This window comes from Lipotes vexillifer, unplaced genomic scaffold (assembly GCF_000442215.2).
Source record: "Lipotes vexillifer unplaced genomic scaffold, Lipotes_vexillifer_v1.1 scaffold822, whole genome shotgun sequence".
Lineage (NCBI taxonomy): Eukaryota > Metazoa > Chordata > Mammalia > Artiodactyla > Lipotidae > Lipotes > Lipotes vexillifer.
Genome location: NW_006770496.1, coordinates 1,173,281 through 1,185,275, shown reverse-complemented (window position 1 = coordinate 1,185,275; position 11,995 = coordinate 1,173,281). Strand labels below are relative to the sequence as shown.

General features: G+C 41.6%; 1 protein-coding gene across 4 annotated transcripts in view; it reads right to left on the bottom strand.

Annotated features, from left to right (window-relative positions):
* ELMO1 (engulfment and cell motility 1) overlaps positions 1-11,995 on the bottom strand; it is a 462,642-nt gene that overhangs the window by 428,473 nt on the left and 22,174 nt on the right. For all 4 annotated transcript variants that reach the window (XM_007446111.1, XM_007446110.1, XM_007446113.1 and 1 more), the window contains exons 2-3: positions 9,588-9,628; positions 8,527-8,599 (exon numbers count right to left, since the gene is read on the bottom strand). In XM_007446111.1, coding sequence (XP_007446173.1) covers positions 8,527-8,599; positions 9,588-9,628 — 114 coding nt within the window. The remainder of the gene's footprint in view (positions 1-8,526; positions 8,600-9,587; positions 9,629-11,995) is intronic.

Below are 11,995 nucleotides of genomic sequence, written 5' to 3'. Positions count from 1 at the left end.
GGCCGCTGGGCCTGCACGTCCAGAGCCTGTGCTCCGCAACGGGAGAGGCCACAACAGTGAGAGGCCCGCGTACCGCAAAAAAAAAAAAAATAATAAATAATAATAATAAATTAAAAAAATAAAGTACTGTACAACTTTGTAAATATGCTAGAAGCCATTGCATTGTACACTTGAAATGGTAGTTTTTATGGTGTATGAATTATATCTCAATTAAGATGCTAAAAGCTTAGCACAGCGCTTGGCACATATGGGAAGTCAGTACAAGTTTCTTTTCTTGAATACATGCATGCATGGCTCTTTTCCTCCTGGCATGTTTTGACAGCCCTGGATTATGAGCTGGCAGATCCAAGACAAGCAGCCTGTCTAGAAGAGTTCAGTGCTTTCTAAAGGCTGGTGACAGGCATACAAGCAGCCAGTAGGGCAAGGAGCATCCATACCAGAAGTCAGGTTCAGTTATAAATCAAAAAAGAAAGAATTCAGCAGCAAGGCACATGTGAATGTGGAGTCTTTAACAAAGGGACAGCAGGCAGCAGGGTATGAGAAAGGCAAGAGATGGGGCAACAGGGCAGCAAGAGAGAAATGCTGGGAGCCAGGAGCCCCAGAAGAGCTGAAGAGTCAGCACAAGGTGAAAAGTGGGACCGTCTTTCTTTGCCCATTTCTGCCTGCTGAGAGCCAGTCCTGGAGGCACTGGCCCAGATCAGCAGGTGGCAACCCATGCTCATCACACCTGGCTGAGGGATAACTTGCTGAGGCAGCCACAGTGGCTGCTGTTGAACAAATCCAGAATCTTTTACCACAAGCAGCAGCAGAAAAAGGAATGTCACATAGGATGTGTGGCTAGGTTAGGAAATTTACAATGTTCCTGGGCTCTGGTTTGCTCAAATTAAAATGCCTGTCCCAGTGAAAGTTCTTTGATCAAGAGTAATGGAGGGCTTCCCTGGTGGCGCAGTGGTTGAGAATCTGCCTGCCAATGCAGGGGACATGGGTTCGAGCCCTGGTCTGGGAAGATCCCACATGCCCGCAGAGCAACTAGGCCCGTGAGCCACAACTACTGAGCCTGCGCATCTGGAGCTTGTGCTCCGCAACAAGAGAGGGCGCGACAGTGAGAGGTCCGCGCACCGCGATGAAGTGTGGCCCCCGCTCGCCGCAACTAGAAGAAAGCCCACACACAGAAATGAAGACCCAACACAGCCAAAAATAAATAAATAAATAAATAAATAAATAAATAAAAGAGTAACAGAGACCCAAGTACAGTGGTTTCAGGGGAAGGACTGAAAAGCCACAGGATATCCTCTCACAGGGATGCAAAGACAGGAAACAGAAAGCAGAGAGGAAATCAGGATTGGAAGCCACTCCCTCTGACTCCCTCACAGGCCTTCATCCCCACTTATCTCAATCCTTTCTGCAGACTGGTGTTACTCTGTGTACTTATGGCCAGGGCTGCAAAGCCCCACATTCAGCTTGTAGGAAGACGCATCTTCCCTGACACCACAGCAGCTTTGACTCCATCTCACCTTCCCGTTCTAGCAAACATCATCACCCAACTCACCTCTCAATTTCAGATTCCCAGAAGGGAAGCACGGTGCGGGGGGCCAGGGGGACTCAGCGAGGGTAAGGTGTCATCTTCTGGTCCCCTTAGCTGTTGGGGGCAATAGAGAAGGGACACATGGCACCAGGCCATAGGCTGCCCCTCCTAGGAGCCAGTGGACTGGCAGCTCCCCAGGAAAAGACATGCCTCAGTTTGCTTTGTATTTTGTTTGGTGCTGGTGCTGATGGTGCTGGTGTGTGTATTACCTTCTTCAGGGAAGAACCCATTCCAAACACGAGGCTTCCTTAAACTATTTAACATACAGCACTTGCATTTATTCTCCCTAGTTAATCCCCCACCTCGTAAATATTTTCAGTGACTTTCAAACATTTTTGACCCCAGGGTAAAAAATAAGACTAAACATGTATTACATATGAATGCACATGAAACAAATATTTCACAAAGCAACACATGTAACACACTCTGATTGTTTTCTATCCTGTTATAGTCCATTTTTTAATGCTCCTTCAACCTACTAAATTGATTAACCACCCTCTAACAAGTGATGACCAACGGTTTGACAAGCCCTACTATTACCTCTATTGTCCTGTAATTTTATCATTCAAAGACAATTTTACACTTTTCGCATTATACTTATATAGAAGAAAATTCCCCAATCCTTTCCCAATAATACCCCAAACCCCACAATATTTCAGCCACTTTTAAAAGATGAAGCAAGTGCACCAGAGATGTCTAGTGCATTGAACTGTTTTCATTACAGTGTCCTTGAGGCAGTCACATGACACCCCTGGACTCAATTTGTTTAGTGACCAATAAGGACTCACGCCCTTGGGTTAACCAACCCAGCTGAGAAGCACCAACCATTGTCTCTGTGCAAAGCCAACCTTCCCACACAGGGATGGAACCAGCTCCCTTGGGCTCACCAGCCTCGTTCCAAATGGAAAAGAAACTCTGCTGGTAATGTGTGTATCTCTGGGGAATTTTTAAGGCAAATTACTTCGCTCAGCAACGCTGATGCCATTGGGTTATTGGGTCACGGGCACAAATAGGATTGAATGCTTTTTGGAGAACCAAGAGGTAGTAGAATGAGGACTGTCAGTAGAGGAAACCAGGGAGGTAAAATAGAGGATGGAAAGATGGATTTCCACCTCCCGCACCAAGAACTGGTGTGCCTTCCATCTGTGGCACAGCATGATGAGAACTGCCGAGATTCCTGCCTGCCCCACAGCACGGCCCAAGAGCACAGGACACTGGCTCTGGAGCCAGACTTCCTGTGTCCATCCCTGCTCTGTTGCTTACACCCCTGAGCCTCAGTTGTGCCCTCCAGAGAATGGAGCAGGTAACAATAAAACCTGGTTCACAGGCTTCCTGTGAAGACTCAAGTACAACAAAGAGCCCATGTGAAGCGAAGTGTTTAGCACAGCGCCTGCCACATAGCAAGCATCCAACAAATGTTCAGGACAGTTGTTACCATCCCCCCGACTAATGCCCCAGCTGACCTGTGAAGGTGCCTAAAACTCAGAAACAGAGTTCTGTCTTTAAATGAATACTTCTCCCGTTAGTTTCTCAAAGTTCAGTTCAGACACGGTTAGCCCACGTCAGGACCCTTCTGGATCCCTCTTCCCTTCTATAACCATTTGGTTCCTGCCCCTTCTTCCGCAAAACCTGCGCCCACGTCAAGGTATTCTTCGCCCACTAGACCCTGAGATCCACGGATGCAGAGAATGAAAGGGATTCATCTCACGGAGCTGTTTGCAGAGCCCAGTGCTTCAAGTGTGACAGGTGAACTGAATTCCACACGATGACTGAGTAGTCTCCTGACCCGGGTCGGACATACAAGTCCCAGGGATACACAAGCCCTGTCTGCCCAGGGATTCGGGGAAGCTCAAGGCCTATCTGAGAACACAGAATACCTAGGAAGTGGGAATGGCAGTAAAAAGGGGTGCCCTTCAAATGACCCCACTTCTTTCCCCGAAAGTTCCTGGGGCCAGCTTTGCAGAGAGGGCCTGGATGAGAAATGGATATCTCTATTCTTACAAAATAAAAACTTACAGAAATAAGATACTGCCATGGTGTGTCACTGTGCTTCACACATTCTGAAGCAGGTCTTAGCACAGGGGACCCAAATACCGCCCTGAAATCGTCAGAAAACTTCAATTGTCCACAAGTACATGATCTCCTAAAGGTGTCCTCTACCATGCCCCATGCTTTCTGAGGACCTACCTGTCTGCATGCTTAGGGTTAAGGATGACAAGGCAATTTTCCTGTTTGCCTGAAAAATATGGTATTAATGCAATAATACTACCTTAGACAATTATACAATCCAGACCAAAGGCAAATGAAAATGTGTTTTGCTAATCCACAGTGAGTGGAAGATTATCTGTTACAACGTCCTCCAAGCCATCCTCTTAAGGAATAAAAGGGTCACAGACTAAAGCTGGTAAGCAATGCTCACAGGCTGTAACTTCCTATACTTATTGTCCTGAGGCAATTACCATCAGGATCACTGGCCTGGTGTCAGCAAAAAAAAAAAAAAAGGAGCATCATAAACAAACCAGGGCCCAGGTAGTGGGGACAGAGGGTTTCCAGGAGGTGGCATAGACAGCTTTGGAGGCAGACCCACCTGGGTCCAAGCCTCAGCTCAACCACTGACCATCTGTATGACCTAAACGGGTTGTTGCATAATCTCTCTCTGTCTCACTTTCCTCATAGTAAAATGGAGATGATAATAACCTGCCTCATCAGACTGGAATGAAGATAATGGACTAAAATGCTTAGCCCTCTCTCTATAAAATTCTTTTTTGGAAGACAAATTCCACTGGAATACTTAAAGTAAACAAATGGGACTACATCAAATTAAAAAGCTTCTGCACAGTAAAGGAAACCATCGACAAAATGAAAAGGCAATATGTGGAAAAGAGAGAAATATCTGCAAATCATATATCTGATAAGGGGTCAATATCCAAAATACGTAACAAACTCACACAACTCAATAGAAAAAAAAGCCCAATTTAAAAAATGGGCAGAGAAAGTGAATAGACATTTTTCCAAAGAAGACATACAAACAGCCAACACGTATATCACTAATCAACATCATTAATCATCAGGGAAATGCAAATCAAAACCACAATGAGAAATCACCTCACACCTGTTAGGATGGTTATCATCAAAAACAAAAAAAGAGAGAGATAAGTGCTGGTAAGGATGTGAAAAAAAGAGATCCCTCATACACTGTTGGTGGGAATATAAATTGGTATAGGCACTATGGAAAACAGCATGAAGGTTCCTCAAAAAATCAAAAACAGAACTACAATAAGGATCCAACCGTCCCACTTCTGGGTATATATGCAAAGGAAATGAAAACAGGATATCGAAGAGGTATGTGTTTTCCCATATCCACTGCAGCATTATTCACAACTGCCAAGATATGGAAACAACCTAAGTGATGTCAACGTATGAATGGATAAAGAAGATGTGGTAGATATATACAATAGAATATTGTTCAGCCATGAGAAGGAAGGAAATCCTGCCATTTGCAACAACATGGATGAAACTTGAGGGAATCATGCTAAGGGAAACAAGTCAGACAGAGAAAGACAAACACTGCACGGAATCACTTATCCGTGGAATCTTAAAAAAAAAGTCAAACTCATTGAAACAGAGTAGAAAAAATGGTTGCCAGGGGCTGAAGGGTTGGGGGAAATAGAAAGAAGTAAGTAAAAGGGTACAACATTTCAGGTTATAAAATGACTAGGTCTCAGGATCTAACGTAAAATATGGTGACTTAGTTGATAGCACTGTATTGTATAATTGAAATTTGCTACGAAAGTAGAATTTAAATGTTTTCACCAAATAAATAAATAGCGATGATGGATATGTTAATTAACAGGATGGGAATCCTTTCACAATGTATATGTATATCAAATGACCATGACATACGCTTAAGTATCTTACAATTTTGTTTGTCAATTACACCTCCATAAAGCTGAAAAATACACAATGCACTTTTTATTTTGTATTTTCTCTCTCTGTGTCTGAGACATCACCCTGAAATATGAAAAGTTTCTGGGGCAGAATTTGAACTTGTAAATAGCTGAATCTTAACTTTCTCTAAGGCATTTGCATGCTATGCTTCTGCTGAACGCTCCTCAACAACGTGACATTTTTTCCCCCTGCGATGAAAAACAGAAGTTAATGGCCCAATAAGCAAATGAAGACAATTTCAGAAAATGGGCTTGGATAACATGAGAAAAGCAGGGGAGGTGCCTTCCTGAGGATCTTAGTAGAGAATCACAAGCATCTATCAGTTACAGAATATGTTAGCTTGACCAGCCAGGGCTGGAGAATTTTTCTTCTTTAAAATTACAGGTGATTATTTTACCTGTGTCAGAGGAAGGGAGACCACCTCACATGCAAGGGAAAGTCATTAACTAAGAACATGCACAAGTTTCGAAAATTAGTCACCGGTTACCACGGTAACACAAATATCACCTAAAAACTCACTGGGCTGTAAGTAACCAAGATGATGCTAAATACATTACTTAAAAAAAAGGGGGGGGAAATGGGCTCTATTTTTAAGAATACTTGCAAAGAACTAGATGGACCTAACCGCAGACTGAAGGCGGCCCAGGTTTGCCCCTGTGGACCCAGGATTCAAGATCCATCTCCTGCCCTTTGTGTGTCACGTTCTGTGTCACATGCATACACTGTGCTCAGTGACAGCTGTAGGAGGAAGAGTGATGACATTTTACTTACAAACAAAGAGCTGCAATTGGGAAAATGAGCCTTCTCATTCCCCAAACTTTTAGTAAAGGAAGAATCCTAACTACTGGCCAATGAAGAGAGACAGACAGATTGATGACAGATTTAGGTGGCAGTCCTTTTAAATTCAACATTAAGGGTTTCCTCAGGCCAAACAAGATCTCTCAGAAAATAACTAGGATGCCCAATAAAATAATAATTTTCCCATTGTTCTGAGTAGTTTGAATTTTCTGATATTAATGTTAATATCAGAAAATTAGATATTAATGTCAGATATTAGTGTTCATTAGAGTAAAAGCATAAATAGTATATGAATTTTTAAACTATTCTACGAATTGACCGCACACAAACACCCTCCTAAATGAAACTTAGCACTTGACCTCTGTTCATAGTGCACGGTGCCTGGGACACTCGGGTCCCATCTCTTCAGAAAAGTGGCCCCAGAGCAGTGTTCCTCCAAGTGGTCCCTGTGTACCTGCATCAGAATTCCACAGAGGGCTCTTAAACTGCAAAATGCTAGGCCATATCCAACGCTTGCTCATTCTGAGTCTCTGGGGTTGCGATCTGAAAAACCTACATTTTTAAATGATTCTCCCTGTGATGCTTATGTTCTCTAGTCTGAGAATTCCATCCTTAGTAATCACCAATACATTGAGGTCTCCTGAGAATGATGACAGAAGACAGGACAGCCACCAGGGGACACAAGCCAATACAGTTAATCACAGGCAGAGTTAACTGTGACTCAATGGCTTTTGGGGCACAGCTTAGGGTAAAACACTAGCACAATATACTAATATTATATACAGGTGTGTGTGTGACATAAGTTTCTCAGAAACAACACAGGTGATGTACTGTGACCTATTCTACTCCATTATAGTCCAATTTTTAATGCTATGAACACCAGCTAAATTGATTTCACTCCCCATTAAATGGTGATGTTTGAAAAACACTATTATGACTTCTGTCGTCCTATAATTTTATCACTTAATAATTTTTAAACTTTTTCATATTATATCCTGAATAGTAGACAGCCATCCAATCTTTTCCAGTAATACCCCCAAAGTCACAATATTTTAGTTACCTTTAAAAGGTGAACCTTTTAAAGGTAAATGAGACAGTCTTCTGTTTAAGGGTAACAACAACAATACATTCAACTGCTAACATTTAATTTTTATTTATTTATATCCTCATTATCTCACCGAGAATAGCATGCAGATTATATAAATATAAAAGGAATGAAAAATCTGAAGAAAATGAAGCAAGGGGGAAGTAAAGACAGAAAACTGTTTGTGGAATGAATCAAAGCAACAAGTAAAAAGAATAAATACAACACAGGCCAGGAAATCTAGTCCACTTGTTAACTCTCTGCTTTCTGGCAATCAGTGTGCAGAAGAAAACATGATCAGTTATGAAAATTCCAGGGACCATCTGGGAAGAATAAAGCACTTTTTTCTGTGGTTTATTACCCCTGAGATATTGGCCAAGCCATCTGACTTCTATGATTCAGTTTCTTATCTGTTAACCAAAGCCACTGTGGTTTCCATCACAGGTTAGTCTTGAGGACAAAATCAACAAACAGAGGTAATGTGCTTGGCCCAGTTCCTGGCACATAGTAGGTGCTAAATAAATGTTAGTTTTCCTTTCTCTTATCAGGGATCTCTAAGACATTAATTGTACTTGCTGCCAGAGCCACTGTAGTCTTCATAATTCCCTCCTTCTCCTCCAAGCTTCCTAAAGAGTTAAAATCACCCAAGAAGAAAGCAGGGTCCCCAAGAACCACAGAACAGTCAGTGCCTACACAATGCCACCTTCGAAATGGTTTCTTGTCATTCTTTCAATAACTTTAAGCAGGGCTTAGAGGTTATTCTGAAAAAAAAATTCTGAGAAAGAAAAGCTAGACTAAGTCATTAAGTATCAAATAAATGCTTTAACCAAGCAATAAGAAAGAGAGAGAATTAGTAAATTCACAGTTAGAAGGCAAATGCTGTTGCTAAAACAGGACGCAGAAACATATTTGGTCTTCACTCTTGAATGGGCTAAATATCCCCTTGTTAATACTAAAGTAGCAGTTGTTTGCTTTGCAGACTCTATTTTTGTGGATGGTACAGATGCAAAATTTAGACCAGCATGTTTAGTCCTGAGTAGAGGAAACATCATTTATGTTTTAATTTCCTTTAAATATAAGTGTTCCAGATTAAATAACGCGGTTGACCTACCTTTTCTGTGATATAGAAGTTTGAACTATCAGCATGCTGCAGTGCAAAGTATTCATGGTTGGCAAGGGACCACCTGAAAAATACAAGCATAAACTGGTCAGAAAAACAAAAAAGGGTCATTTTCTTGTTCATAGTTTGACAGAGTTAGATGAAATAAACACCCTATGATTGGAATTGAGCCAGTGCCCAAGATACCCACATGCAGTTCCTAAAACAAAACGGCGTTAGCCCCCCTTTCATGACCCTGAGACCAACCATTTCAGATGTGGGTCATCTAGGTGTTATTCCAAGCCTATTGCTCACCTTTAGGCATTTTATCTTCATGGCTTTGAGGGAAGGGTATTTAAATGTAAAGTTCCATTCCTCCCTATTATGAAGGAGTGAGTGGAGCAGAGAGAGGGAAATAAGTGCAATTTAAATTTTTGATAATTGTTACATTTCAATTGTCTCTGTAGTCTACAGTCCCCAATTGGTATGCTTGCTGTAGCTTGGAACATTCCAGTTAAGGATCCCAGGTCTTAAACAAATTCCAGGTAATACTCTATTCACACTTCTGCTTTAAAAATAAAAAACCTCATGCAACTTCCAGATCAATGTGCTTTTCCTTTGGATTGTTAGAGCAACCCCAGTTGCTCACTATCACTATCATTGTGGAGTTCCACGTGGCAGCACAACCACCCATTGACCTGTCTTTTAAATTGTTTTATCTTCTATGGGGACCTGAGTGGCCCTCTCATTTTATACCAGATGAAGTGTGTACTTAACCTCAGGAACTTACACTGCTCCCTGATGAGCAGGATGAATGAACCACAACTTTTCAAAAAAAATAATATCAATTCCAGTGTCCACATATCAGCCATTCTACACTTTCTATTCCTTGAGAAACAGTGATAATTTATTTGTTTGAAAAGGCATGGAAATCTTACATAGCAATTCTTCGTGTCTTTTGGCAGGTCAAATAGTGACTTAGTGAATAATATTTAATGATTGCTCAAGAATATTTTATTTGCCTTTCAATTTGTGGACTGGAGCTCCCCGGATAAATCCTGAGTAACACTTACCCATCACAGACTTCCTTTATTATTGCAGACAGTGGTTTTTTCTGAAAAATAGAAAAAAAGGAAATACTTTGTGTCAGTTTCATTTCATCATTTTACATTTAAAAAAAAAAAGAAGAAGAGGCCTAATAAAGAGATATCTAAGTAAGAAGAATTTACGTTTGCTATTCTTGGTTGAGTCAGTGAGTGTGTTGTTTTGCTCAAGGTAATAATCGACCAGCCATCACCACCAACTGTATTAATGATTTATCACCCTTGTGGTCATTTTTTCTATACTTTAACACCGCTAATTGAAAAAAAACATATATCATATTTAACTTAGCCACATTAAAATCAGGATGAAGCATAGATTTGGTCAAAGATCTCACAGGCAATGACAATCCGCAAGGTCAAATGATAACCAGAATTCCTCAAGAGTAGTACATGAATCGGGCAACCAGCAGTTTCATTTTATGCAAACAAGCTCGGATGTGGGATATTTTTATGAGAACATGAGGCAAATGGAATATGAAGCATGGTGACATTGTTCCTACAAAGTACATAGAATTCTTCCCCCAACTGTGGCCCATGCAAATGCCAATCACGCAGCGGCTTGAGCAGGACACACTCGAGTAATGGGACCATGACACCATGTGCCATGGTGTCAACTGGCGGCTGACTACAGCTGTGCTCTTGGCCTAACAGCCACAGCTGTGCTCCGCCTGCCTCCAGATTGAAAGAATGTAGTGAAGAGACACACACAGCTTGCCCAGAGATGTCGAAACTCTTTCTGTTTTGGATGCAAACAGACCCTGGCTATCTCCTGGGATGGGCAGTAGTGTGTCAACCAAAGGAACACATCACAGACAGGAAACAAATGGGGAAGAGAAATCAAAGAAATACAACACATGGCCCTGGATTTTCAGATACAACCACAGAAAAGCATCTAACCATGTTCTCCTCCTGTCCCTCTGAGGGGCACTGTCGCATGGGGGAAGGAATTCTGAGTCAAGCAGACTCAGTTCAAATCCTAGCTGTGTCAACCTGTGCGCAGTGAGACCGACAATTTCCTTAATTTGATGAACCTCAACTAACTTACCTGTAAAATGGGCAGAGGACCTACCCACTCCTCAGGGCTGTTATAAGAATTAAATTAAATTAAATTAAATGAGAATTAAAACAAAGGGCAAAATATTTTTTAAAAAAAGGGTTAGGGCTCCACTTCCTTTACCCTCTCACATCACTAGAAGACCTTGATCTCCTCTTTGCATCCTTGCCCTTGGACCCGATGCTGCTAGGTCTGCCCTCTTCGTTAGTTCTGAGCACTCTTCACAGTCCTTTCTAAGGGCCTCTAGGCCCTGATAAAAGCTCCAACACAGTCCTCAGTGCTCCTCCAATGCTCTCCCTCCCTCTGGAGCTCTAGGGTCTATGACTAAACGCACCACTATGTTTTCAAAAGAACGTCTGCCTACCCCTACAACTATAAATGCAGTGGCTAGAAAAGGGACCTAGAATTGTTGAGGGGTGGAAAGATGGTTAAGTATTCCTGACATTCTGAGTTGGTCTCCTTTAGAATAAGATTGGAAATGGAGATTGGGTTCTATACAACTCCTAGACCTTTGCAAGAACTTGTCCATTGTTTATGGCTCTGGCTGTGAGTCAAGGGGCAAATGTGCTCTCACAACCAAAGGACAAAGGAGCTTTAGAAACAAAACTTTTCCCATAAGATGAGGATTTTGCACTTCCAGTTGCCAGTGGCCTCTCCAGGCTATTGGTATTTCATGAGGACCTAGTGGTCTCCTACCCTCCTAATCTTACTTCTTGTACCCTCAAAACTGAAATATAAGTAACATGGCTGGATTTCAGACTTAAATTACATTGAAAGGACAGATCAGGCCAGGAAAGTATTGCTATTGATGTAGGAGAAAGCATTTAAATTACAGCTTTCAGAATTAGAATTCTTAGTCTAGGTAACTTAGAGGAATTTCTTGGATTTTAATTCAGGTCTGATTCATAGATTCAGAATCAAATTTGAAAAGACAGAAGTCTATGGACTTCTAGAACTGTCATATCTAGAACATTCTGGAGTTGGATATATGAAAGGAGTAAAGACTGTGGAAGAACAAAACTTAGAGATTTAATAGAGAAAGATTAAAGAAAAACTTTAAACCACAGGGGAAAAGGAACCATAGTTAACTGAACATAATGCACTCATAATGCAGCCTCACCAATTAAAACGAATGTTATGTAAGGACAGGGCAGGTCCCACAGCCCACTTCCTACACCTGTCCCCTCCGTTCTTTATCTGTTCCAATGAAACGCTGGCTCCACCGCCCAAACCTAATTCCAATGACTTTTCACAATTCTCATCTCCCTTAATCCATCCACCTTATTTGACAATATCATTACTACCTTCTTTTTGAAACACTCTT